Genomic DNA, 25,513 nt, shown 5'->3' on the forward strand with positions numbered 1-25,513 from the left:
GACAACTATATATCCAAAACTAGAAGCCGATAAGGCCACATACTTTCCAACTATACATGACTATCTACAGAACTCTAATTGAGTGCACTACTATATAATGGATGGGACTGGGCCCCGTCATACCCATATCTACATACCAAAAATAGCGTACCAAAGCTAGTAACAACTCCGGATCAAGTGGAGCACATCAACTCTCGCTGATCAAAGATCCTAAAAAGGGGGATCGTCAGCTTGTCTACCTGCACCCGCGGGCATGAAATGCAGGCCCCGGGAAAGTCATGCATGTGCGTATAAATGTCGTATCATGCATAGGTATATGTGTACATAACATCATCAAGCCTCTGAGGGCATCCCGTCATATCATCTCGGCCTCTGTGGGTAAAATCATCAACATATACTAATTGATCAGGTGGTGGTGCGTATATAACATCATAACCTTTTCCCATATCCCATATATATATAATATACGTGTATATAATGTCATCTGGTCATAGGTCAATGTACATGTATAAATGAATAAAATGCATAAGAAGTAAGTTAATAAGATTTCTTGGAATGTCATAAGATCAATATGCCTTTCGGATAAACTTTATCAACTATGTATTTTTCTGAGACCCATGAACAGAAGATATAATAAGACACATGAGATATCAAGAACATAGGCATCACTAGTACTTCTAATAATAGAGTCATTTGTAAAAGTTGTGCGTTTACTCATTTTGTTGTATCATATGGATCATGCCAAAAAGAAAGAAGGGATATCCTTAACATACCTGAGCCGATTCTCTTGACAATCCCTCTAACACACGTTAATCGCGATGAAACACGTAACAGCGAGATCGAAATAAGGAAAAATGTGTATGATATTCTTGAGAAAGATTGCACCGTACTCCCTTAGAATCGCAAATCTCACGTTGCTATCGTATTATGAAGTTTCATATGAATTCATTTTGGAGGCTCCATCCATTAATTAGTAAACATGCACATCCCTCTTAAATGATGTAGGAAATCCTCTTATCTTTATGATTTGTGGGCCCCGCTTTTATGGATTATTTTACCCAAAAATCCCCTAATTATGCCACCTAATTACATATACCAAAGAGTCATTGTTACTTATGCCCCTTACTGCCACGTTGAAGATGATGTCTCCTTTAAGTTTATCCACCAAAAATCAATTACCTTGTTAACCTCCCACTAAAAATCAATAATTAACCAATTATCTACATAATTAAGAATTATCTCAAATTACTTAAAATACTAATCATTTTTAACATACTTTATATACCTTATTATCATGGTCATGTGGTACCTTGTATGGAACTAGTCCATAAATACCGGGTATTATAGCTTGGACCATATTTTATTCCAAATTGATAAACTTCAATGAATACTCATTCTTTGATTTGTTTACCCTATAATCTTCACGGCACTCACTTATCACTTGTTACAAATAACATAAATACGTATAACCTCAAAAATAATCTCATTCCCGAGCTTACGTCGATTAACTTACGGTGAAACTTTAACATACGAAATGCGGGATGAAACTGCATGGTTATCCCTTTTTGATTTGTGGTATACCGTAGTTGGTTGTAAATTGGTTGCTTAATTTTGTGTTTCTTGAGGAGTGGCTTGCACACCGCAACATATATAATTTATTATTAAGAGGGATCGGGTTGCACGCCGCAACGGGTATAATTTATTATTGAGAGGGATTGGTTGCACACCGCAACATATATGATATAATATTGAGAGGGATCGTATTGAACACCGCAACAGATATGAATTAGTTATTATTGAGAGGGATCGGGTTGCACGCCGCAACAGATATGATTTATTGTTGAGAGGGATCGAGTTGCACACCGCAATAGATGTGATTATTATTGTGATATTAAGGTTGATTTCGATTGTGATTCTCATGATGCATTTCATGCTAGGACGATTACTGTGGTTTCTTAAATCACCTCATTGTATTTTGATTATAATTAATTAACCGTCAATATATTAAAAATAGAATAATATGGACTTCTTGCGTGAGTCATGCATTCTAAGTGATATGTTAAGTTGATCCCAGATTTAGAGGAGCTGAATGAAAGAACTTTTAGGTTGTTTCACTGGTGTATCTTTCAAAGATAAAACTTATATCTAATTCGAAGAATTACTAAATTAATTGGTAATTATATTTTACTCTAATTGATACTTTACCTTTCTCATTATCTTATTGTCGTGTAATTTACGAGAAAAATTGTTATTACATTCTACTTTAATAAATTCCATATTTATCTCATTATAACTTGTTTGAATGTCTTATTTTGTATAAATACTATATTTTATTGGATCTCATATATTTCTAAACTAAATTAAATTGGTATTCTATTTGCACAACCTCTCCACTATTTTACCTTATATAAATCCTAAATTGGTTTAATGACTCATTTGATGCTTCACTGTATTTAACCTGGAAATTGTATTTAATTGAGTTTAAATTATTCATTGGTCACATTGGTTGACAAAATACGGAAATTATACAAGTGGTAGCACGAGGATTTTGCCATGTAAAAGTGATTCGGAAAGATGTGGGCACAAGACGCCACATGTGTAAGAATTGAAAGTTGCGAATCATGAATTGAGATTTCAAGGAGTGATACCTCGGGTGATTTATGTTGAAATACATGCATTATAAATAATTTAATTGATTGGTTGGTTATATGATTCCTTACTTGAACCCATTCATATGCCAATTATATTCTGACTATGTTGTTGCTTAATCACTCGATTGTTTTCTCATTGTCATCCGTGTTATCATTATTCTCATTTTTTATTTGAATTGGAAATTCTTCTATTATTGGCCTTACATTGATATTCTTTATTTGTTAGCTTTATGTAACATTTTGTACAGGTTTATATGTCCGATAGGTGTCTTGAATTGGCCTCATCACTACTCTACTGAGGTTAGGCTTGATACTTACTGGGTACCGCTGTTGTATACTCACACTACTCTTCTGCCTATTTTTGTGCAGATCCAGGTACTTCAGAGTTGTTGATATTTTTGTTATGTGGTCGGGCATTTCTGTGGAGACTCAAGGTACACTTGTTGTCACGTTCGCAGGTCTTAGAGTCACCTTCTCATATTTTCTTTGCACCGTTTGATCATATTCTGGAACAGTTGTATTTAGAGATTTTCTAGTAAATTCTATAGAGCTTGTGACTTGTACTACTGATTTTGGGATAGTAGGAAATTTCTATTTCATATTTAATAATTTTTGGTTGAGTTGCTACTAATTCAATAAGTGTTAGGCTTACCTAGTCCCTAAGACTAGGTGCCCTCGCGATATCCTACGGAGGAAAATTTGGGTCATGACATGTGACCTCAACCACACTTATGTGATTGGTCATATGTGATCAACTTCATCGCAGATGCGATGACACCAGTGGCTGCCATAAACCAGCTTTTACAAAAAATTTAAAACGATATGTTAACCATCCAGAATCCACCCGAGGCCCTCAGGACCTTAACAAAATATACCAACACGTCCCAAAATATAATACGAATTTAGTCGAGACCTCTAACCACATTAAACAACGTCGAAACTATGAATCGCACCTCAAATCATATTGTGAGTTTTCAATTCTTCCAACTTTTATAACTTGCGCCGAAACGTATCAAATCAATCCGGAATGACTTTAAATTTTGCACACAAGTCATAAATGACATAATGTACTTGTTCCAATTTTCGGAATTGAAATCTGACTTCGGTAACAAAAAGTCAGCCTTCTGCCAAACTTATAAATATTTTAAAACTTCAAATTTTTTCAATTTCGCCAAAATGCGCCGATTGTCCTATGGACTTCCAAATCTAAATCCGGACATACGCTTAAGTCCGAAATTACCATACGAAGCTATTGGAATCATCAGAACATCATTTTTGAGTTATTTTCTCAAAAGTCAAACTCCGATCAACTATTTTCATTAAAGCTTCTAAAACACGAATCCTTCTTCCACATCAATCCCAAATCATTCGAAGTCCGAACTCGACTTTGCACACATTTCATAACAAATAATACGGAGATGATCAAGACCTTAAGCCACTAAATGGAGCGCTAATTCTCAAAACAACCGGTCGGGTCATTTTATCGATGTTCGTTTGGGTTGTCAAGCCCTAGAATTGATTCGTATCGCGATTTGTGACTTGCACACAAAATTTGATGGAATTCCGGGATGCTTAAGTATAATTCGGACACGTTCGACGAAGTTTGAATGTTTGAAAGTTTAAAGAAAGGTTTCGATCGTTGATTCATAGTTTTGATGTCGTTTGGCGTGATTTGAGGCTTCGACTAAGTTTGTATCATATTTTGGGACGTGTTGGTATATTTGGGTAAGGCCCCGAGTGGCTCGGGTGAGTTTTGTACGGGGTTCAGATCGATTTCAGCCTTGTTAAAGTTGCTGGGATATTGCTATTGCTTGTGCAATCGCTTCTGCGAAGCCTTGGTCACAGATGCAACTTCGCAAAAGCGAGATGAAGGTCGAAGAAGTGGCTGGGGAAGGGGCAAGGCAGTGGTTGCAGGTGAGAAGAAGTTCCCGCACCTGCGTGATCGCAGATGAATTCGCTGGCAACGCAGAAGTGATGGGAAGCGCAGAAGTGCAATGGTGGATCGCACCTACGTTTGTGTAGAAGCGGACATTCTTCCACAGGTGCGATGGAGAAGATGGGCAGTGCACTTTGTATAAGCGAGCGTTGTCTTGCAAAATCGAGCTCGCAGGTGCGACAAATTCGCCCGCACATGCAAAAGTCGTTGGGTCGTGGGGTGTTTTTAATCCGAGACTTAGCCAATTTCTCTCACATTTTTATTTGGTTGACCGATTGTTGGAGCTCTTGGAGGGAATATTATACATGTCAAGGTAAGTAATTACCGTATATTGTGAGTTAAATACATGGTTTATATATGGATTTAAACATAGAAACTTGTAGAAAATTGGGATTTTGGTAGAAAACCTAGAAATTTATATTTTTGGATTTTGACCATGAAATTGGACAAGGAATTTGGAATAAATTATATATTTGAGTTCGTGATGTTATGGATAAAGTTTGTCTTTGAATAATTTTGAAATCCGGACACGTGGGCCCGAGGGTTGACTTTATTAACTTTTCGAGCGGAATTGGGAATTGTTGTACATTAATTAATTATGATGTTGGGATATATTTAAATTGGTTTTCACGATTGTTTGACTAGTTCGGATTGATGGCAATTTGGTTTGAGGTGTTAAAGAGGCATTGGAGCCGGTTATGGAACTTCAGAGAGAGGTAAATCTCCTATCTAACCTTGTGAGGGAGAATTTACCCCATAGGTGTTACATTCTTATGTGCTTCATGTTGTGGGAGCTACACACATATGAGGTGACGAGTGTCCGTTTGTATGCTAGGATTCCTAATTTGTCCGGGTAGACTTAGGTTTATGCCATACTTTAATTATACTATTTGAGTTATCCTTGCCGGTTTAATTATTTTATTTTGCGTTACGAGTTGAGACTAGGCTTGCGTAGAGTGATAGACTCGCTATTGTAAGAGATTTGACGAGATACTTGATTAGTCGCAGAACAATTATGTTTCCCTTACGAATTCCTCTCGCGATGTACGTTTTCATTGAAAAGCTTCTTTAAATTTCATAACTCACATGTATCTTCGTGAGTGGGGTCAAGGACCGGTTAAAGTATCACATTCTCATGGGAGCGGGCTGTTCGCCTTGGTATTATAATAGATGCATCTATGGTTCATGTTGTTCGACCCTCGGTAGTGCACACATTATTATGGGATCGGGACGTACACCTCGGTATTTCTATAACTACTCTTATGGGATCGGGTCGTTCTCCTCGGCAGTGTCGTGTGCAGTATTTGGCAAAAAGCCATCGTATTCTTGAGTTTTCGTGATTTGAGTTATGACGATCTATCTGGTGGGGACCATTTTCCACATATACTCTAGTTGATGAGGTGACCGATAACTGAGGGCTTGCGTTTACTGTTCAGAAAAGGATCGTACCACGTGCTTAACTTTGTTTACATTGTGTTTACCATGCCTCATACTTGTTTACTTTTGGTTGTACTTGATTTATTGGACGACTAGTACGTGTCGATGTCGACCCCTCATCACTACCTCTCTGGGGTTAGGCTAGATACTTACTGGTACGCATTGATTTACGTACTCATGCTACACTTGATATTTATATATATTCCTGGTGGTCTTTCGGGCGCAGAGGCGCGGGTATTGCGGGGACTTTATGGTGAGCTGCATTGCATGTTATTATTCGCAACATATAGAGTCTCCATTAGAGTTATTTACATTCTCCTGTCTAACTTGTATTCCAGACAGATGTTGTATTTTATTATATTTCTCGGTATATGGTCATGCACTTGTGACACTAGGGTTTGGGGATCCGTACTGGATGTTCATTATTGTAGTTCACATAATTATTATTATTTTACCTTGTAATTTATACTTTATATGGAAATCTATAAAGAGAATTTGTGGGCTCTTATGAGTACCCGATGTTTATTTTATTTATCTAATAAGATTTATGATATCAGAATTTTTAAAATGAGTAATTAAGTCAATAATTCACCATCAGCTTGCCTGGCCGCGATGTTGGGCGCCATCACGACATTTAGGATTTTGGGTCGTGACATGGATAATATAATAAAGAAAAATATAGAACAAAAAAGTTATTCGATTAGGATAAGTCTCTTTAATTTAATAGAAATATTATTCATTAAAATTCAGATAATATTGTTTAGAACAATAGGATAAAATTTAAAATTTAAAAAATATTTCAAGAGTAATAAAATATATATCTTCTATTAAACTATAAAAATAAAGTAGTAGACAAAAATATTAAACAAAATATTATGCTAATAAATGTTTTTATTAACAATGCAATAATACTAAATATTAGATAATATAATAAAAAATGCAGAACAAAAAAGTTATTCAATGACTACACAACTCTCTTTAATTTAATAGATATTTTATTCATTAAAATTGAGATAATATCATTGAGAACAATAGGATAAAATTTAAAATAAAAGAATATTTCAAGACTAATAAAATATATATCTTCTATTATATTACAAAAAGAAAACGAGCAGACAAATATATTAAGCAAAGTAATTTGCTAATAAATATTTCTATTAGAAATGTAAACACACTAAACATTGGATAATAGAATAAAGAAAAATATAGAACAAAGAAGTTATTCAGTGACTATATAAGTCCCTTTAATTTTTAATTTATTTTTAAATTTTGAATATTTTAAATTGTGTATGTTATTCGATGATGACATAGTTCTGATTGATGAGAAGCGAGAAGGTGTTAACGAGAAGCTGGAGGTTTGGAGACAAGCCCTTGAGTCTAAGGGTTTAAAGTTGAGTAGGACAAAGACAGAGTACTTGGAGTGCAAATTCAGCGCTGAATCGAGGGAAGCGGGCATGGACGTCAGGCTTGGATCACAAGTTATCCCTAAAAGAGGTAGTTTCAAGTACCTGGAGTCGATTATCTAGGAGGACGGGGAGATCAATGAGGACGTCACACACCGTATAGGGGTGAGTTGGATGAAATTGAGGTTAGCATCTGGAGTTCTATGTGACAAGAAAATACCATTGATACTCAAAGGTAAGTTTTATAGAGCGGTGGTTAGACCAACCATGTTGTATGGGGTAGAGTGTTGGCTGATTAAGAACTCACATATACAGAAGATGAAAGTAGCAGACAGATGAGGATGTTGAGGTGGATGTGTGAGCACACAAGGATGGATAAGATTAGGAATGAAGATATTCGGGAGAAGGTGGGCGTGGCTCCTATAGATGACAAGATGCAAGCGGCAAGACTTAGATGATTTGGGCATGTGCGGAGGAAGAGCCCGGATGCCCTGGTAAGAAGGTGTGAGCGGTTGGCTTTGGCGGGAACGAGAAGAGGTAGAGGGCGGCCTAAGAAGTATTTGGGAGATGTGATCAGACAGGACATGGCGAGACTTCAGATTTCCAAGGACATGGCCCTTGATAGGAAGGTGTGAAGATTGAGCATTAGGGTTGTAGGTTATGAGGTAGTTGAGCATTTTTTCTACTTCATTCTGGGAGTGAGGATAGACTGATAGGGTTGTCTTAGATTTCTAGTTGTTTATGTTGTGTTCTCAATATTCCCTCGTTTTTCTTTACTGATTATTGTATTGCGTTTCAACTAGTTTTTGGTTTCTTATAATGCTTTATTATTACTATGGTTTTTGTTGATGATACTAATATATTATCTCGTTTGTCTTTTTCGTTTTCTTAAGTCGTGGGTCTATCAGAAACAGCATCTCTACTCCATGGGGGTAGGGGTAAGGTCTGCGTACACACTACCCTCCCCAGACCCCTTAATTTTGGATTTTTACTAGGTTGTTGTTGTTGTTGTTGTTTGAATTTTTAAAATTATTTTTAAAATAAACATTTAAATAAAAAATAATAAAAAACTACCAATACAAAATTTCTTTGTTTATTTAATAATTTTTGTTTTTATTTTTTGAAATAAAAAGTGTATTTATTCAGAAAATATTATTGAGAATAATAGAATAAAATTAAACTATTTTATAATAAAATAAAAAATAAAATAAAGCAGTCCATTCAAATTGAAGAGTAGTTTCAAGTTGGAATTTTTAAATTATTTTCAAATAAAAAACTAAAATTACAAATAAATAAACTACCAATTCAAAATTTCTTTGTTGTTTTTTTAATAATTTTTGTTTTTCTTTTAAAAATAAAAAGTTTATTTATTCAAAAAATATTATTGTGAATAATATAATAAAATATATATTTTCTATTATATTATACAAAGAAAGTAGCATACAAAATTTTAAATAAAGTAATATGATAATAAAAGTTTCTATTAACAATGCAATAATATTAAATATTGGAAAATATAATAAAGACAAATACAGAGAAAAAAAAAGTTATTCGATGCCTATATAAGTCTCTTTAATTTAATATAGATATTATTCATTAAAATTCAGATAATATTATTGAGAACAATAGGATAAAATATAAATAAAAAAATATTTGAAGAGTAATAAAATATATATCTTCTACTATACTATAAAAAGAAAGTAGTAGACAAAATTATTAAATAAAGTAATATGCTAATAAAAGTTTCTATTAACAATGCAATAATACTAAATATTGAATAATATAATAAGAAAAAATACATAACAAAAAAGTTATTCAATGACTATACAACTCTCTTTAATTTAATAGAGATCTTATTCATTAAAATTAAGATAATACTATTGAGAACAATATGATAAAATTTAAAATAAAACTACTAATTCAAGACTAATAAAATATATATCTTCTATTATATTACAAAAAGAAAGTAGTTGACAAAAATATTAAATCAAGTAATATGCTAATAAAAGTTTATATTAACAATGTAAAAATACTAAATATTGAATAAGTATAATAAATAAATATAAAACAAAAAATTATTCAATGATTATACAAGTCTCTTTAATTTAATAGAGATTTTATTCATTAATTCATACAACATTATTGAGAACATTAGAATAAAATTTAAAATAAAAAATATATTTAAAGAGTAATAAAATATATATCTTCTATTATATTACAAAAAAAGTAGTAGACAAAAATATTAAACAAAGTAATATGCTAATAAATATTTCGTAATTATATTAAATATTGGATAATATAATAAAGAAAAATACATAACAAAAAAATTATTCGATGATTATATAAGTCCCTTTAATTTAATATAGATTTTATTCATTAAAATTCAAATACTATTATTGACAACAACAGAAAAAAAAATTAAAATAAAAAATATTTCAAGATTAATAAAATATATATCTTCTCTTATATTACAAAAAGAAAGTGAGCAGACAAAGATATTAAACAAAGTAATTTGCTAATTTCTATTAACAATGTAAACATACTAAACATTGGATAATAGAATAAAGAAAAATATAACAAAAACATTATTCAATGACTATATTAAGTCCCTTTAATTTAATCGAGATTTTATTATTGGGTATATCATATTGACAAATAAGATGACAATTGAAATTTATTAAAGTAATACGATCTAATATGTTCAAACAAGCTCAATCACAATTTAATTTAATTAATATTGACCGCGCATCGCGCGAGTACGACTACTAGTTCAATTTAGAAAGCTGGAGCCATTGCCGGAGTAATCATGAAATTGGCGGAGTTGACTTCCGATTCCGGTGATGGTGCGAGTATTCCCGAGCTTTTGATCTCCGCCATTCCACGGCGTGCATTTCCAACTTGTTCTTCACACAATCTGGGAAGATATACACCTGCCAAATCAAGCACATGCACATGATTAAGAGATGGCAAATTTTTTTTTATTTCGGATTTTACGAATCATCTCATCTAAAAGTTTAAACTGCTAGAAAAGAAATATATATTTATTCATTTTAGTTTATTTAAGCTAAAAAATATTATTGGGTCTGACCTACGCATAAGAGGTATTACTTAGCCGGATTACTTATAACATATGAATACACCATTAAGGTGTTAGAAAAGACATGTTATTTTTCTACTAGGATATGACGGCTAGAGTTTGTAACGAGAGAAAATTTTCTGCATCTTAGAGAGTATCTTTAATTAAGCTTTGGAAACAAGGCAATTCATCCCGCTTAAACCGTGGTTGCTTCAGATCCGCTTTCGCAAGGAGAAAATGGTAACCTCGTAAACTAGTATTTACAATTAAATACTTCAAGTTTTAAGAAGTACCTTCTCCAGCAGCAAGGTTGAAGTAGAGATCAATAATATTAGGGCAATGTTTGTAGCACTGAAGGGAGCACAGCTTCTGGGTAAAGTGGCACTCGAGGAGAGAATCAGAAGAAATTCCGAAAGTATTCCTATCAACACCGCAAGCCTGAATACACTGGTCGGTTTCAATCCAGTCTTTGAGCTTATCAGCCTCAATTTCCGACGTCTTACATGTATATACTTCTTCACCACTCCTTTGGAGACGTTTCTCTAACACGCAACGCTTCCCAGTACTTGAAATCGCAAAAGCGCATGAGTCCTTGTTTAGATTCTCGCATGTTATGCTCCCTGCATATTATCACACAATATTTAATCGTAATGTAACTTAAAAAAGATGTTAGACAGAGCACATTTTGTAATAAAATACTCATGTTTAGTATTTCAAAAGATTAGGAAAATATTGATTACTACGTAAATAGGCGGAGCAAAGATTTAAACTTTATGAGTTCTATTTCTAAAATAATGACATCAGGGTTAGTAACTGAGTTTAATTTTTGTATATATTTAATAAATTTTTTAATACAAATATGATTTGAATTAGAGCTACCGACGGCCAGGTTCGTCCGAACTCGTATGTAACCTTCTAGCTCCGGTTCTGATTATGTAGATAGTAAAAAAAAATTGTAAAAAAATTATTTTTTTTGCAAGGACAACTGACCTAGAGTGACTTGCACACAGAAGGCAAGTGCACAAGCAACAATAGCCAAAGTAAAGCTGTGGAATGAAGCAACCATGGTGAAAAATCTAGTAACAAAATTGATGAGACTATAAATTCTTTTTAAGTATATATAGCTCTTTTGGCTTTCGACTCTCCTTTTTTGTGGTTTTTCAAGAACTACTCGATGCAAAAATATGCAAATGGGAAGCCCTATTTATACTGTTAAGTTTCAACCAAAGTAAAGCTGCACACTCCCAACACTTTGGGAATTTTTGTGAAGTCACATGGTGGGACCCAAGGATTAAGGAAGACTTGGAATTTATGAAGTTTATTGACCCCATTGGCTAGGGAGGAAAAGGAAGAAAGTTCCAGGAGTGAATTGCAAGGCATATGACTTCGTCAACAATGGCGGACTTTGGTATCATTGCCACATGGCACATGCTTTTAGGAAAAACTAAGGCATAGTTGCCCATAAAAAAAAACTTCTTTTTTTTTTTTGAAAAATAAAAATTTTTGGAAGTTTTTAGAAATTTTTCGAAAATAAGTTTTTCAAAAACCAAAAAGTAATTTTGACCATTTTTTCTCAATTTTTAGAAAAACGATTTTTCCCGCTGACAAAACTACACCATTTTTTCAAGTGAAATGCATGTCCAAATATAATTTTAAATTCCAAAAATTATTTTTCAACTTAATTTTAAATACTTTTTTTTTTCAAAAACTACAAATTTTATGTCCAAAGGCCTACTAAGTTTAACGGACTCACAATTTTCCTTTTTATTTTTAATAAATAAAAAACGATTAATTGTTTAGGGCCCTCTTGCTCCTCCTTTGGCTGCTTGCATTTTGATTGCATAAATGAAAGTTTAGGAGACGACGTCTTCGATCAATGGTGCACAGTTCACATCGTAGTTTTTGCGTTGAACTCACGTTATGGTTATAGTGACAATTCGACTCTTTTTCTACAACACCCCCCTCTTAAACACGTTCTCTCTATTTTCCCGTTAAAATGTTTTAGAGATGTGTCAGTGTTGGTGACATGCATGGAGTAGTTTTCATGAGTAAATTATCAAAGATTTAAGTTATATGCATTGGCCCGAGTAAGAAATTTTTTAATTTATCATAACAGGATGTGACTTACCATTTACTCTAGATTATTAGTCGAAGTAGTAAATTGTAGAATTGATGATATAACTATAGTTTAGGTCAGTATATAAAATTTAAACTCAATTATTAAACCTTAAAAAATGTACGAAATGGTTTATGATCATCTTTTGACAAAACATCTATTCTATTTCTAGCTTACGAACTCAATAGACAAGAATGGATTTAACTAATACAAAATCGTCCAATTTATGTATTCTAACATGTACAACTTTTATCATCATTAAATTAAATTGACATGTACTAAGAAGTAGTAACTGGTTAAAGTACTAATATTTATCGTAACATTAAATGTACATTGCTAATGTAAAAAGTTCTTACGCTATTTAAAATCCATATAAAAATAAATATTTGACCTTTATAAACAAAAAAAGCTTAGATTCTTTTTTTTAACGACTTGACGGAAGAATTCTTTTGGCCGGAAAGAACAACACATATTATTGAATTAAAAAAATAAGATGGTTCAGTACATGCCGGAACTAATTCCGAAATACTATCAATTCCCAAATAATTTTGGGATTGTTACAGAAATACATAAAGTAAGAAAGCATAACTAGGAGGTAATCTCAATGCCCAGCACAATGTTTAATGAAATACTAATTAACGTGACTATAAGCAGGGGCAGATGTAGCTTTTTGGCTACGGGTTCTACTGAACCCATAATTTTCGGCACGAAGTATTAATTTATATGTAAAAATCTACTAAATCTTAACAAATATTATATTGGAACCCATAATTTTAACACTCTAATAAATTTAATATTGAAAATTTTAAATATTATACCCATTTAAATCAAGGATCCACCCTCTGACCATAGGTAGCTTTTACTCTCTAGTCAAGTGGTAAGACAATTCACAACGGGATCGATATATTCATGGGTTAGGAATATTGGTGAAGTTACTGTCTGATATCGTATATTCGTATTCCATAACAAACAGACTTCTTCAGTGACCCATAATTTACGGGGCATATTAAAGTCTATAGTCAATTGGGACTTTGTTGTCAATGGTTAGGCGCAGACGAGAGACCACATAGTGTCACTACTCGTAAAAATGAGGCTCGTAGGACTTCTAAAAATCTAATATTGCTGCTATTTTTGAAAGTAGGATTGTAATCTGAATTTCCTTTGGAAATCCATAGCTATTTGGTAAAACTAAAGGACTAAATATACCACCCTATACTTGTTACGTTCATCATCTTTTTATTGATACTTTTATCCATCAAAATTTAGGCGGATAAAAGAAAATTATTTAAAATAAAGTATTCAAGTCGCAATAATTCATTGACTAAAAATTCCTTCTGTTAGATCTATGTTGATTTTAATGATGCAAAATAATGAATTACTCTTTATGTGCAGAAACAGTCCTTGAGCAATGGAAAAGAGGCATAGAGCCCGTTTGGATTAGCTTATTTTAAGTGTTTTTAAGCCAAAATAGCTTTTAAGCCATTTTGTACTGTTTGAATAAAGTAAAAAAGCACTTATTTTTAAGTTAAAATAAAAAAATAAGCCAAAAGTTAGAAATCCTAACTTATGGCTTAAAAGCTATTTGGCTTAAATGTTACTTAAAATAAACCCATCCAAACGGGCTCATAGAAGAATCAAGACGAAAAAGGAAGGATTAGAGGAAAATCAAAGGCAAAATCAATCAAGAATTTGGTATGAGATCAAGGAGGATATTATAGGAAGGACCTCAATAAAAGGAAATCAATGGCAGGAAATTAAGCACTGAAGATCCTTCTGTATAAGGACGTCAATCGAAGCAGCAATCAAGGGATGTGATAACGGGAATATCCAGTCAACAAAGGAAGAAATAAATCAAGACCACAAGTCAAGGCAAATCAATAGAAGAAATATTCTATACTTAGAAAGAATCAATCTACGATTCCTCTCTGAGATCAACTCCCTTGGGTTTGCAATCTCTCAAAATTCACAAGACATGAAGGCCTCACGAGGTATAAATACCCACTGCACCAGCCTTGAAGAGATATACTTTGAATGAACCACTATCACTGTTTTTGTTCTACTCTAAACAAGCATTGTAGTTCACTTTAGATCAGTTGTACTGTAATTAGTGAGAGAAGAAAAAGAGAAAAACACTGGTGAGACATTGTATCAAAAAGCGAGAAGTGACATAATGACTAAGTTGTTGGTGTAAAGCTACATCAACTCTCTTGTAATCGAGAAACTTTAAATACTGAAAGAGAACATCCTTGCAACCCAAGGGGACTGGACGTAGGATTCACATTGAATCCGAACCAGTATAAAAATCTTGGTGCCTTTAATTCCTATATTTTATTTCTGCTTTACTTATATTCTATTCTTACCTTCAGTCGACTAATTAGTAAACTAGTCAACTACTTAGGGTACAAAAAGAAAAATCGATAATTCACCCCTCCCCCCCCCCTTCTTGTACTTTCAATTGGTATCAGAGCAGGTCTCATACTTTTATCTTGTTGCTTAACAGCTAGTGAGAAAAGATCATGTCAAACCAAGTAACTATTGGAGCACTCTTTCAAGAAGGGACATCGCAAGTAAGACCACCATATTTTAATGGACAACACTTCTCCCACTAGAAAGTGCGCATGAAAATTTATACAAAGTCCTATGATGTCAAAGTATGGCGTGTTATCAAAAAGAAAAATTATCCACTGCTAACAGCAGCTCAACCACCCGCTGATCCTGAAGATATAGATGAATATATAGACAAGCAAATGGTTGTCTTTCAAGTTAATGCTAAGGCACGAAACCTACTTTATAATGCTATGAGAAAATTTCAAGTTGTGATACTGCCAAAACAATGTGGAACAAACTGGAAGTTACCTATGAAGGAACCAACAAAGTGAAAACAAATCGCATAAACCTGTTGGTTCATGATTATGAACTCTTTCAGATGAAAGAAGGTGAATCCATTGAGGAGATGTTTACAAGATTTAGCAAAATCATTGGTGATCTGAAAGCCTTTGGTAAACCTTACTCAAGTGGTGATCAAGTTCGAAAAATCCTGAGAAGCTTGCCTACTACATGCCAGACAAAAGTAGTTGTACTTGAATCTCAAGATCTAGACAAACTTTCATATGATGAATTACGAGGAGATATTATAGCATTTGAGAAGACTCATCTCAAGAAAACACGTCAGGAAGAAAAGAAGAAAATGGTTGCTTTCAAAACTACTACTGAAGGACCTGAAAATGATATTGATGATCCAGAAGATCTTGAAGAAGAAATTGCCATGGTATCAAGAAATATGAATGGATTGATGAAAAGATACAGAAATACAAAAAAGGGAAGGATGTCATCTAGACGAACCAGGCAATACAATGAACAAGACAAGAATGACGGAAAGTGTTTTAAGTGTGGAAGATATGACCATGTTCAAGCTGAATGCCCAGACCTCAAAAGAAATATCTTCAGAGGGTTCAATAAAAACAAATCTTTCGGAAGATGGGGTGATGAAGATAGCTCAGAACATGAAGAAATAGCGAGTATGTGCTTCATGACCATTTTGGAAAATGATATGACCAAATATTCTAGTTGTTGAAGTGATGAAGATGCATCAGACAATGAATGTAAAGAAGACACTGAGAACTATTTCATGGCACGAGGTGAAGTAAGCGAGGTAAGACCTTATAACTGTGATAAATGTAATGAATTACGGGATATTCTTGACCTTACCCTAAAGGAGTCTCAAAAAATGTTGAATGAATTAAAGAGATTCAATAGGGAAAAGAAGGACAAGGAACTTAAACTTGAAGTCTGTGAAATGGAAAGAGATGTGCTTCAAGATAAGGTTCGGGAATTGCAAATGCAATTAAATGGCATGCACAAATTCACTGGTCACAGTTCTGTCAAGTGTAACCATGCGACGTACAAGCCAACTGGAAAAGGACCAGTCGGAACTGAGTCCACAAGTACTAACACAAGTGGTAGATTGAAAACTAAATCAACCTCTGTGTGTCATTACTGTAACAAAGTTGGACATAAATATTCCTTTTGTAGATTTCATAAGTCAAATGTTTCAGGATGGATTTGGAAACCCAAAAATAATTTTGATTCCAGTAGAACTAACTAACAAGGACCCAAGCAAGCTTGGGTACCTAAAAGAAGGTGATGATTCTATTTTGCAGGAACACCACAGAAAGAGTTGCAAAGAAAAATGGTATTTAGACAGTGTGTGTTCTAGTCACATGACAGGTGACAAAAATCTGTTCAAAGAAGTCAAAAATAAATGAAGAAAATGTCAAATTTGGTAATGATTCAAAAGGAAAGATAGTTGGTACTAGCACAATGCTATTCAGCAATAATTATGATATTACAGAGGTATATCTTATAGATGGACTCAACTTCAATCTCTTGAGTATAAGTCAGCCATGTGATTCGGGATACGAAGTAAAATTCAAGAAAACAGGATGTGCCATTTATGATGAGAAGGTAAAATAATTTTTTCAGGTAAAAGGTATGGAAATATTTTTATTCTTGATGGCATTAAAAATCTAGATAGTCATATTTGTTTAGCATCCATAGCTGATAATCCATGGCTTTGGCATAAAAAACTTGGCCATGCAAGCTTGCATCTAATTGAAAAACTTTTCAAGCATGATTTAGTTATTGGTCTTCCCAAACTCATTTTTTTTAGAAATCATCTATGTGATGCATGTCAGATTGGTAAACAAACTAGAAACTCTTTCAAAACCAATAATATTGTGTCCACTACTAAGCCTTTACAATTGCTTTATATGGACTTCTTTGGACCCACTAGAACTGCTAGCATTGGAGGTAAACGATATGCTTTTGTTATTGTTGATGACTACTCAAGTTTTACATTGGTGATTTTCTTATCTCATAAAGATGAAGCATTGAAAAACTTTGAGATTTTCTGCAAAAGAATTGAAAGAGAAAAAGGGTATCTTATCGCAACCATCCAAAGCGACCATGGAGGAGAATTTGAAAGGAGATCTTTTGAAGAATTCTGCAACGATCAGGGTTACACTCACAATTTTTCGGCCCCAAGATCACCCCAATGGAATGGAGTAGTTGAGCGCAAGAATCGAACTCTACAAGATATGGCCAGAAAAATAATTTTAGAACATTTATTGCCAAATTATTTTTGGGCAGAAGCAGTAAGTACAACATGTCATATTCTCAACAAATGTTTCATAAGACCCATTTTGAAGAAGACTCCATATTAATTATGGAAAGGCAAAAGGCCTAATATAGGCTACTTTTATCCGTTCAGAAGTAAGTATTTCATCCACAACAATAGTAAGGATAACCTTGGAAAATTTAATCCAAGGAGTGATGAAAGTATTTTTCTCGGTTACTCCATTAATAGTAGATCCTTTAGAGTTTACAACAAACGCACTTTATCTGTAGAAGAATCAGTGCATATTATATTTGATGAAAATAACACTACGACCGAAAAAGGAATCATTGCATGTGATGAAGATATCAGTTAGGAAGTACCACAGGCAAACAAGTCACAAAAGTCGACTGATAATACAGTCATAATCACAGAATTGACTAGTGAAACTGTGAGCAACCCTACTGAACCACAAAAGGAGTCAACTACTTTTGTCGTTGGAATGGGACCAAATGAATGGAGAAGCGAACTTGAGTACCCTCAAAAGTTTATCATAGGGAATCTAAGCGAATGAATGAAAACTAGAGGATCTCTCAAAAAGAAGGCAAACATTGCACTCATCTCTCAAGTAGAACCGAAGAAAGTTGATGAATCCCTAAAAGACTCCAGTTGGATACAAGCTATGCAGGACGAACTTGATCAATTCGATAAGAATCAAGTCTGGGAACTAGTACCTAAGCCATCAAATGCTACTGTAGTTGGAACAAAGTAGGTATTCAGAAACAAGATGAAGAAGGAAAGGTAGTAAGAAACAGAGCCAGACTAGTAGCTCAAGGCTACTCATAGCAGGAAGGAGACAACAATGATAAAATTTTTGCACTAGTAGTACGGTTAGAATCAATTCGTATACTACTTGTCTATGCATCTTTTAAAGGATTTAAATTATTCCAATGGATGTCAAAAGTACTTTTCTAAATGGTTTTATTGATGAGGAGGTATATGTAAAATAACCTCCTTGCTTTGAAAACACAGAATTTCCTTACCATGTGTATAAGTTAGCTAAAGCACTCTATGGACACAAACAAGCCCCTCGAGCTTGGTATGAAAGATTGAGTTCCTTTTTAACTGATCATGGGTTTATCAGAGGTAAGGTGGATACTACTTTATTTATTAAAAGATCCACTGAAGGTAATCTCATTATCCAAATTTATATAGATGATATTATATTTGGTAGTACTAATCTTCTTTTGTGCAAAGATTTCTCAAATCTCATATAGAGTGAGTTCGAAATGAGTATGTTGGGAGAGCTAACATTCTTTCTTGGACTCCAAATTCATCAATCAGAAAGTGGGATATTCATTTGCCAAGCCAAGTATAAGAAGGAATTGATTCAAAAGTTTGGAATGAGCAATGCCAAATCAATTGAAACTTCTATGAGTCCCTCTACAAGTTTAGACAAGGATGAACAGGGAAAATCAGCAGATAAAATAAAGTATCGTGGAATGATTGAATCTCTATTATATCCAACTACTAGTCGACCAGATATCATGTTCAGTATTTGTAAATGTGCCAGGTTTCAATCAGCTCCTAAGGAATCACACTTAACTGCAGTAAAGCAAATAATTCGCTATCTCATTGGAACCACCTCTTACGGACTTTGGTATCCACGCTCTAACAATTTTAAACTTGAGGAATTTTCAGACGTTGATCTTGCAGGTGACAAGGAAGGCAGAAAAAGCACAAGTGGCACTTGTCAATTACTGGGAAAGGCATTAATCTCCTGAAACAGTAAGAAACGGGGATCAGTAGCTCTTTCCACAACTGAAATAGAGTATATTGTAATTGGATAATTTTGTGTTCAATTACTCTGGATGTCACATCAATTGGGTGACTATGAATTATCTTTTAAACCTATTCAAATATTCTGTGATAATTCTAGTACTATTTGTCTGTCTAAAAATCTTGTGCATCATTCTAGAGCTAAGATAGATATTAAGCATCATTTTATTAGAGACCATGTTCTTAAAGGTAACATAAAGTTATTGTTTGTAAGCTCCACTAATCAATTAGCAGATATTTTTATAAAACTCTTGCTTGAAAACAGATTTAGTGCGTTATGAGACTCTTTTGGAATTATTTTCATTAGTTCATAATCTTAGATTTATACTGTCTCTCAATCTGCATATTTCATTATGTGTGTAAGTGGTATTAATTATGTGTCTTTTACTTTTCCTTTTTTCACACCTTTTCGTGCCTTTTTAGAAATCAGTCAATCCTAGCGTCGAATCACTAATGCCTTCTCGTTTGTACTCAACCGCCAATTCTCATCCTTTTAAGCCCAAGTCTCATCAATATTCCTCAAATATTTTGTGTCTCCATTCCTCTTCTTAAAACCCTACTATGGCAAAAAAAAAACTCCAAAAACCCTTATGCTTCAACCCGCAAAAGCACCCGTTCCAGAGCGAAACCCTTCTCTCAACCTCCTGAACCAATTAATCTATGATCGAACCACTCTGAGGATTTTGTCTCTTCTCAAGACCTCTCAGATGATGCGCGTAGTCTCAACGAAAAAACCCTAGGAAAACGACCCATGGAAGATCCCCCTGAAACCTTCACTCCCAAAAATCCCAAAATTAATCTCTCAATTTCTCTTGAGTCTGACCTAAATTTTTGGGACATACCCAACAGGGATGCCTTCATTGATTTCAAAGACAAGCCTGTCATCCATGGCAGAGTTGTTGATTTAAATGTCATGGATAGTCTCAACTACAAAGTCAAGGATCTCTTCGACTCCAAGGGTGAAAAAACTTTCTCTGCTTGCCTCATCCAAAGGTATATGAACCTCTTGTTAAAATATTCTATGCTAATCTTCGTTCTAACAAACCTGACAAGTTAGAAACCTTAGTTCTTGGCAAACGCATCATGTTGGACTGTGGTATGTTTGACTCTATTTTTAAATGTAGTTGTTCTGATTTCTCTATGCTTTTTAAGAATACCTGGCCTAAGGATTTTGAAATTTTTTTTGATCAAGCAAAAAGGTGTATAGCAGAGTCACCCTCTGATTCCCTTCCCAATCAACTAGGACTTAGTGATGTTTGTTTCGAAACTTGTATCCTAGCATATATTGTGGTAACCACTCTTCTTCCAAGAACAAGATCCCTCTCTACCTTCTCCCAACGTGATACCTTCCTAGTTTACTGCCTTCTTACTAAACACAAGGTCAAGTTGTCTTCTTGGGTCATCAATTTTATGATAGAGAGTGCTGATAATCCCACAAAGTCTTCCCTATAGTATGGTCATCACCCATCTGCTAGAAGCCAACAACATATCTCTTGTCAACTATCCCTATATTACTGCCACCAAGTCATACAACTCCAAGGGATTTTCTAGCATGGGATATGTTTCTGTAAAAGGAGATTAGGTAAAGAAACAAGAAGGTAAAGCCAAAAATACCCCCTCTGACTCAAAAGCAAAAATCATTGTGTCTCTTCCCAGTGCAGGTGATCCAGATCTCTTAGAAAAGCTAGCCTCCATCAACCAAAAATTGACTATCATCAAGGACTCTTTGACCTCTATGCAAAGCATAATTAAAGGTGTCCATAGAGTAACAATGAAGACAGGCTCTGACATGTCCAAGATCTGAGTGTAGATTCTCAAGACTTCAGAAAAAGCAGTGATGGCTTTTAAAGAGGTGCACGACAGAATTGATGGGATCTCTGTCACAGTGAATGCTAGTTTTGATCGCCTCAAAGAAGTTGTTTGCAATACCCTTACTTACTTTATGTGCCGTTGATGCATGGTTGTTTAAGATAATTTTTTTTCTTTGTTTTTTTTTAGACTGATGGTTCAGTCATGTGTTGTATTATTAGGAAAATTACTTCTGCTCTGCATGCTAAAGTAGGTTATAACTTAATGTTGATGCCACAGGGGGAGAAAAGTAAGCAGGCTTAGGGCCTGCGTTCCAATGTATTCCATGTTCTGTGTTTTGTATGTTTTCTTGCAGGTAAATCATACAGTATAAAATTGAGAGGGAGTCGACTACAACTACTGCACAACAGAATGTCCAGCTGAGGGAGTGTCGACTAGACACATCTAGAAAGACACATAGATTGAGAGAGGGTCAACTACAACACACTCAAAGTCAACTGATAAATAGGGAAGTACACTGAGGCTATTACATTTTTATTTTGTCATCATCAAAAGGGAAAAATTATTAGATCTAAGTTGATTTTAATGATGCAAAATAACGAATTACTCTTTATGTGTAGAAACAGTCCTTGAGCAATGGAAAAGAGGCATTGAAGAATCAAGACGAAAAGAAAAGAGTAGCAAAAATTCAAAGGCAAAATCAATCAAGGATTTGGTATGAGATCAAAGAGGATATTATAGGAAGGACCTCAATCAAAGAAAATCAAGGGCACGGAATTATGAACTGAAAATTCTTCTATATAAGGACGTCAATCGAAGCAGCAATCAAGGGATGTGATAACGGGAATATCCACTCAACAAAGAAGAAATAAATCGAGACCACAAGTCAAGGCAAATAAACAGAAGAAATATTCTATACTTGGAAAGAATCAATCTACGATTCCTCTCTGAAATCAACTCCCTTGGGTTTGCAATCTCTCAAGATTCACAAGACATGAAGGCCTCACGAAGTATAAATACCCACTGCACCAGCCTTGAAGAGATATACTTTGAACGAACCACTATCACTCTTTTTGTTGTACTCCAAACAAGCATTGTAGTTCACTTTAGATCTGCTGTGTAATTAGTGAGAGAAGAAAAAGAGAAAAACACTGGTGAGACATTGTATCAAGAAGCGAGAAGTGACATAGTGACTAAGCTGTTGGTGTAAAGTTACATCAACTCTCTTGTAATCGAGAAACTTTAAATACTAAAAGAGAACATCCTTGCAACCCAAGGGGACTGGATGTAGGATTCACATTGAATCTAAACCAGCATAAAAATCCTGGTGTCTTTAATTCCTGCATTTTATTTCTGTTTTACTTATATTTTGTTCTTATCTCCGGTCGACTAATTAGTAAACTAGTCAACTACTTAGGGTACATAAAGAAAATTCGACAATTCACCCCCTTGTACTTTCACTTTCGTCGTCAAATATTTTTCCATATTTATTGGCGATTGCTAAAATATACTACGGTCAAAATCTTGTTAGCAATAGAATTTGGAAATATTCGTGATGTTATTTCCACACACTATCATAAAGTCTTGTCTAATTTCAAGTTGGTTTTGACAGAGTCAAATGAATTAAAAGCTGGTAAAAGGGGGAGCAACAGACACGTACGTACTTATATTTGACAAATTCTTCGCGTTAAAATATTGTTTGGAAGAAATGGAAAATAAACTGCAGAATTAATTGCCAGAAAAGAATGTCTATGAAGTATAAGATTCAATTTTTACGATCATTTCCTTTCACTTCTCTTAGTCGAGCCGCCCCGCTGTAAAAGAGTTATGTTTACTGATACAACAAGGATTTTTTACATTATCAGTTTACGTAATTTAACATGTGACAACAAATTTATTTTTATTTTTATTATTATACTCCTTCTGTTTCAATTTAGATGAAATAGTTTGACTCGACACGGGGTTTAAGAAAAAAAAGAATACTTTTGAAACTTGTGGTCTTAAAAGCTTAAGGGGTAAAAGTTTTGTGGGGCCATGACATTTTTATGGTTATAAAAGCTTCTTATTAAGGGTAAAATGGGTAAAATGAAGAAATTAAAGTTGAATTATTTCCAAATTTAGAAATGTGTCATTTATTTTGGAACAGACTAAAAAGAAAATTAAAGTATCTCATCTAATTTGAAACGGAGGGAGTGTTAATTAATGTTTAATTTTATATGTTATTATTTTATAAGTAATGTGATTGTGTAAGTATTTTTTACACCGTCAAAAATGTTTTCTAACACAGTTTTGTTCTTCTGGTTTCTGTCCTTTGGATTATCGCTTGCAAAAGACAGATGATAATAAAGGATAATACTTCAGTCCTTACTAGAACTCTACACAAATTCAGGAAAGTACAATAATTCTAAAGGAAGTTAATTATGAAAAATGAGCGTAAACATATAAGAAGGAATATCAAAGCAAGCTTTGCGAGTGACTGTGGATATAAACCAAAGGTAAAATCTTAAAATAGTCAAATGTAAACTAGACTTTGCCAACATTTCTCAAACCTCTGGCCTTTGCTTTTTCGAGAACTTATGGGAAAGAGCAACTTTGCAACGTTAAAGAACAATTGTAAAGAATGATTAGCAATAAGATTGATTCGTCAAAAAAAAAAAAAATAGAGATCAAAAGTCAAATTTAGCATGTTAGTGATTTCACATAAATCATCAGGCATTTTATCCTAAAACAAAGAAGAAAGGAAACGAGAAAACATATGGTCACTTTAGATTGAACTGTCAAATACAATAAGAGATTAAAATAAAAATAAGGCTTGAATTATCAGGGCCCAACCGGGTTCGAACCGGTGACCTCTTGATCTGCAGTCAAATGCTCTACCACTGAGCTATGGACCCTGGTTGATGCTAAGATATACAGAATATTTATTAATACTTTACTCATCATACTTTGATGAATAACAGCAGCAGAAACGTTTTGGGACACCACATCAAGCTCGTATTATCTTAGGATTTAAGTTTTATGTACTAATCGTATAAAACAAATATCAGTATCGGTAAAACCTTTGATAGGAAATCATTTATCTTTTTATCAGTCATCAATTGATAGTTATTATAAAAGTTTATTTGTAATTATTTTATATGATAATATATATAAATATATTTTACGAGATCAATGCATTTAGCTTAAAGCCTTTTTACCTTATGCCCTTGTACTTAGGGGTATTCGTTTGTATTTAGACATTTCGGTTCGGCATTTTCGGTAGATTTCTTAAAATGATATACCAATATCGTACCTAATTAAATTCGATATGGTTCGCCCTTACTCCGTTTGGTTTCGATTTATTCGGTACGTTAACTTCCTTTTGTTCAGCTTGAAGATTAACTAGTGCGTAGAGTCAAACTATAATATTCTTAATTAAAGTAGTCACAAATACAAAAATAAAAACGTTCTAAGTTTTCCTAACCTTTAGCAAAATCTTTGTCCAAAGTTAGCAGGTATTACCCATAGAGAGGAAAAAAAGTACATAAAAGAATAAACTTGATCATTAAAAATATCTTGTTAGTTGCTTAGAGCTAATTGTTGACATTAGAAAATACAACAAGGACTAATCCAACAGATGCAACATTAATACACGAGTAAGAAAGACCCTAAAATCATAGAAATATTATATTAACATGTTTGGCAGCGCGGAAAATAAGAGTCAAAATCTGTAGCCTAATTTGTTCCTCTATTTTCCTAAAGGAGTACAGGGGCTACTGCCAGCCTGAATATGAATACCAAAGGAAAGTATTATGTAATTTAGTACTCAGAGAGTCATTGTAACGACCCGACTTATCGTTATAAGAATTAACGCCCCATTCAGTGACTTAAGATATCGAGCAGCTTCATAATATGTATTATGACCCGCGAGTGTGGTCGAGTTTGATTTTCGGAAGATTCAGAATTTAATTAAAAGAACAATTCTTATTTTTGAAGATTAAATGAAAAGAGTTGACCGAAGATTTGACTTATGTGTAAACGACCTCGGATTTGAATTCTGATGATTCCAATAGCTCTGTATGGTGATTATGGACTTACGAACGTGTCCGAAAAATTATTTAGAAGTCCGTAGTGGAATTAGGCTTGAAATGGCG

The 25,513-nt window shown here is 33.9% G+C and overlaps 2 protein-coding genes and 1 non-coding gene across 3 annotated transcripts; 1 reads left to right on the top strand and 2 right to left on the bottom strand.

Annotated features, from left to right (window-relative positions):
• Positions 1-7,313: 7,313 nt before the first annotated feature.
• On the top strand, positions 7,314-7,885 carry LOC138901844 (uncharacterized). The gene is made up of 2 exons (XM_070189640.1): positions 7,314-7,518; positions 7,743-7,885. The coding sequence occupies exons 1-2, from the start codon at positions 7,314-7,316 to the stop codon at positions 7,883-7,885; spliced, it is 348 nt and encodes a 115-aa protein (XP_070045741.1).
• A 2,198-nt stretch (positions 7,886-10,083) lies between these two features.
• LOC104099311 (uncharacterized) lies at positions 10,084-11,687 on the bottom strand. The gene is made up of 3 exons (XM_009606266.4): positions 11,494-11,687; positions 10,797-11,123; positions 10,084-10,357 (listed from the first exon to the last, which is right to left on the bottom strand). Exons 1-3 carry the CDS (start codon positions 11,567-11,569, stop codon positions 10,203-10,205), a joined length of 558 nt encoding a protein of 185 aa, XP_009604561.1. The 5' UTR covers positions 11,570-11,687; the 3' UTR covers positions 10,084-10,202.
• Positions 11,688-24,202: 12,515 nt separating this feature from the next.
• TRNAC-GCA (transfer RNA cysteine (anticodon GCA)) lies at positions 24,203-24,274 on the bottom strand. The gene has a single exon. It is a non-coding gene; the product is annotated as a tRNA-Cys (tRNA).
• Between the last annotated feature and the right edge of the window lie 1,239 nt (positions 24,275-25,513).

Source organism: Nicotiana tomentosiformis, chromosome 11 (assembly GCF_000390325.3).
Source record: "Nicotiana tomentosiformis chromosome 11, ASM39032v3, whole genome shotgun sequence".
NCBI lineage: Eukaryota > Viridiplantae > Streptophyta > Magnoliopsida > Solanales > Solanaceae > Nicotiana > Nicotiana tomentosiformis.

Bases quoted from the DNA above. Each gene is read 5' to 3' on its own strand.
- LOC104099311 (XM_009606266.4), bottom strand. From the start codon at position 11,569: ATGGTTGCTTCATTCCACAGCTTTACTTTGGCTATTGTTGCTTGTGCA. The intron at 11,124-11,493 runs GTCAGTTGTCCT...GATAATATGCAG, and splicing joins CTGTGTGCAAGTCACTCTAG to GGAGCATAACATGCGAGAAT. The intron at 10,358-10,796 runs GTACTTCTTAAA...TTGATTTGGCAG, and splicing joins CAACCTTGCTGCTGGAGAAG to GTGTATATCTTCCCAGATTG.
- LOC138901844 (XM_070189640.1), top strand. From the start codon at position 7,314: ATGTTATTCGATGATGACATAGTTCTGATTGATGAGAAGCGAGAAGGT. The intron at 7,519-7,742 runs GTAGTTTCAAGT...TCACATATACAG, and splicing joins ACAAGTTATCCCTAAAAGAG to AAGATGAAAGTAGCAGACAG.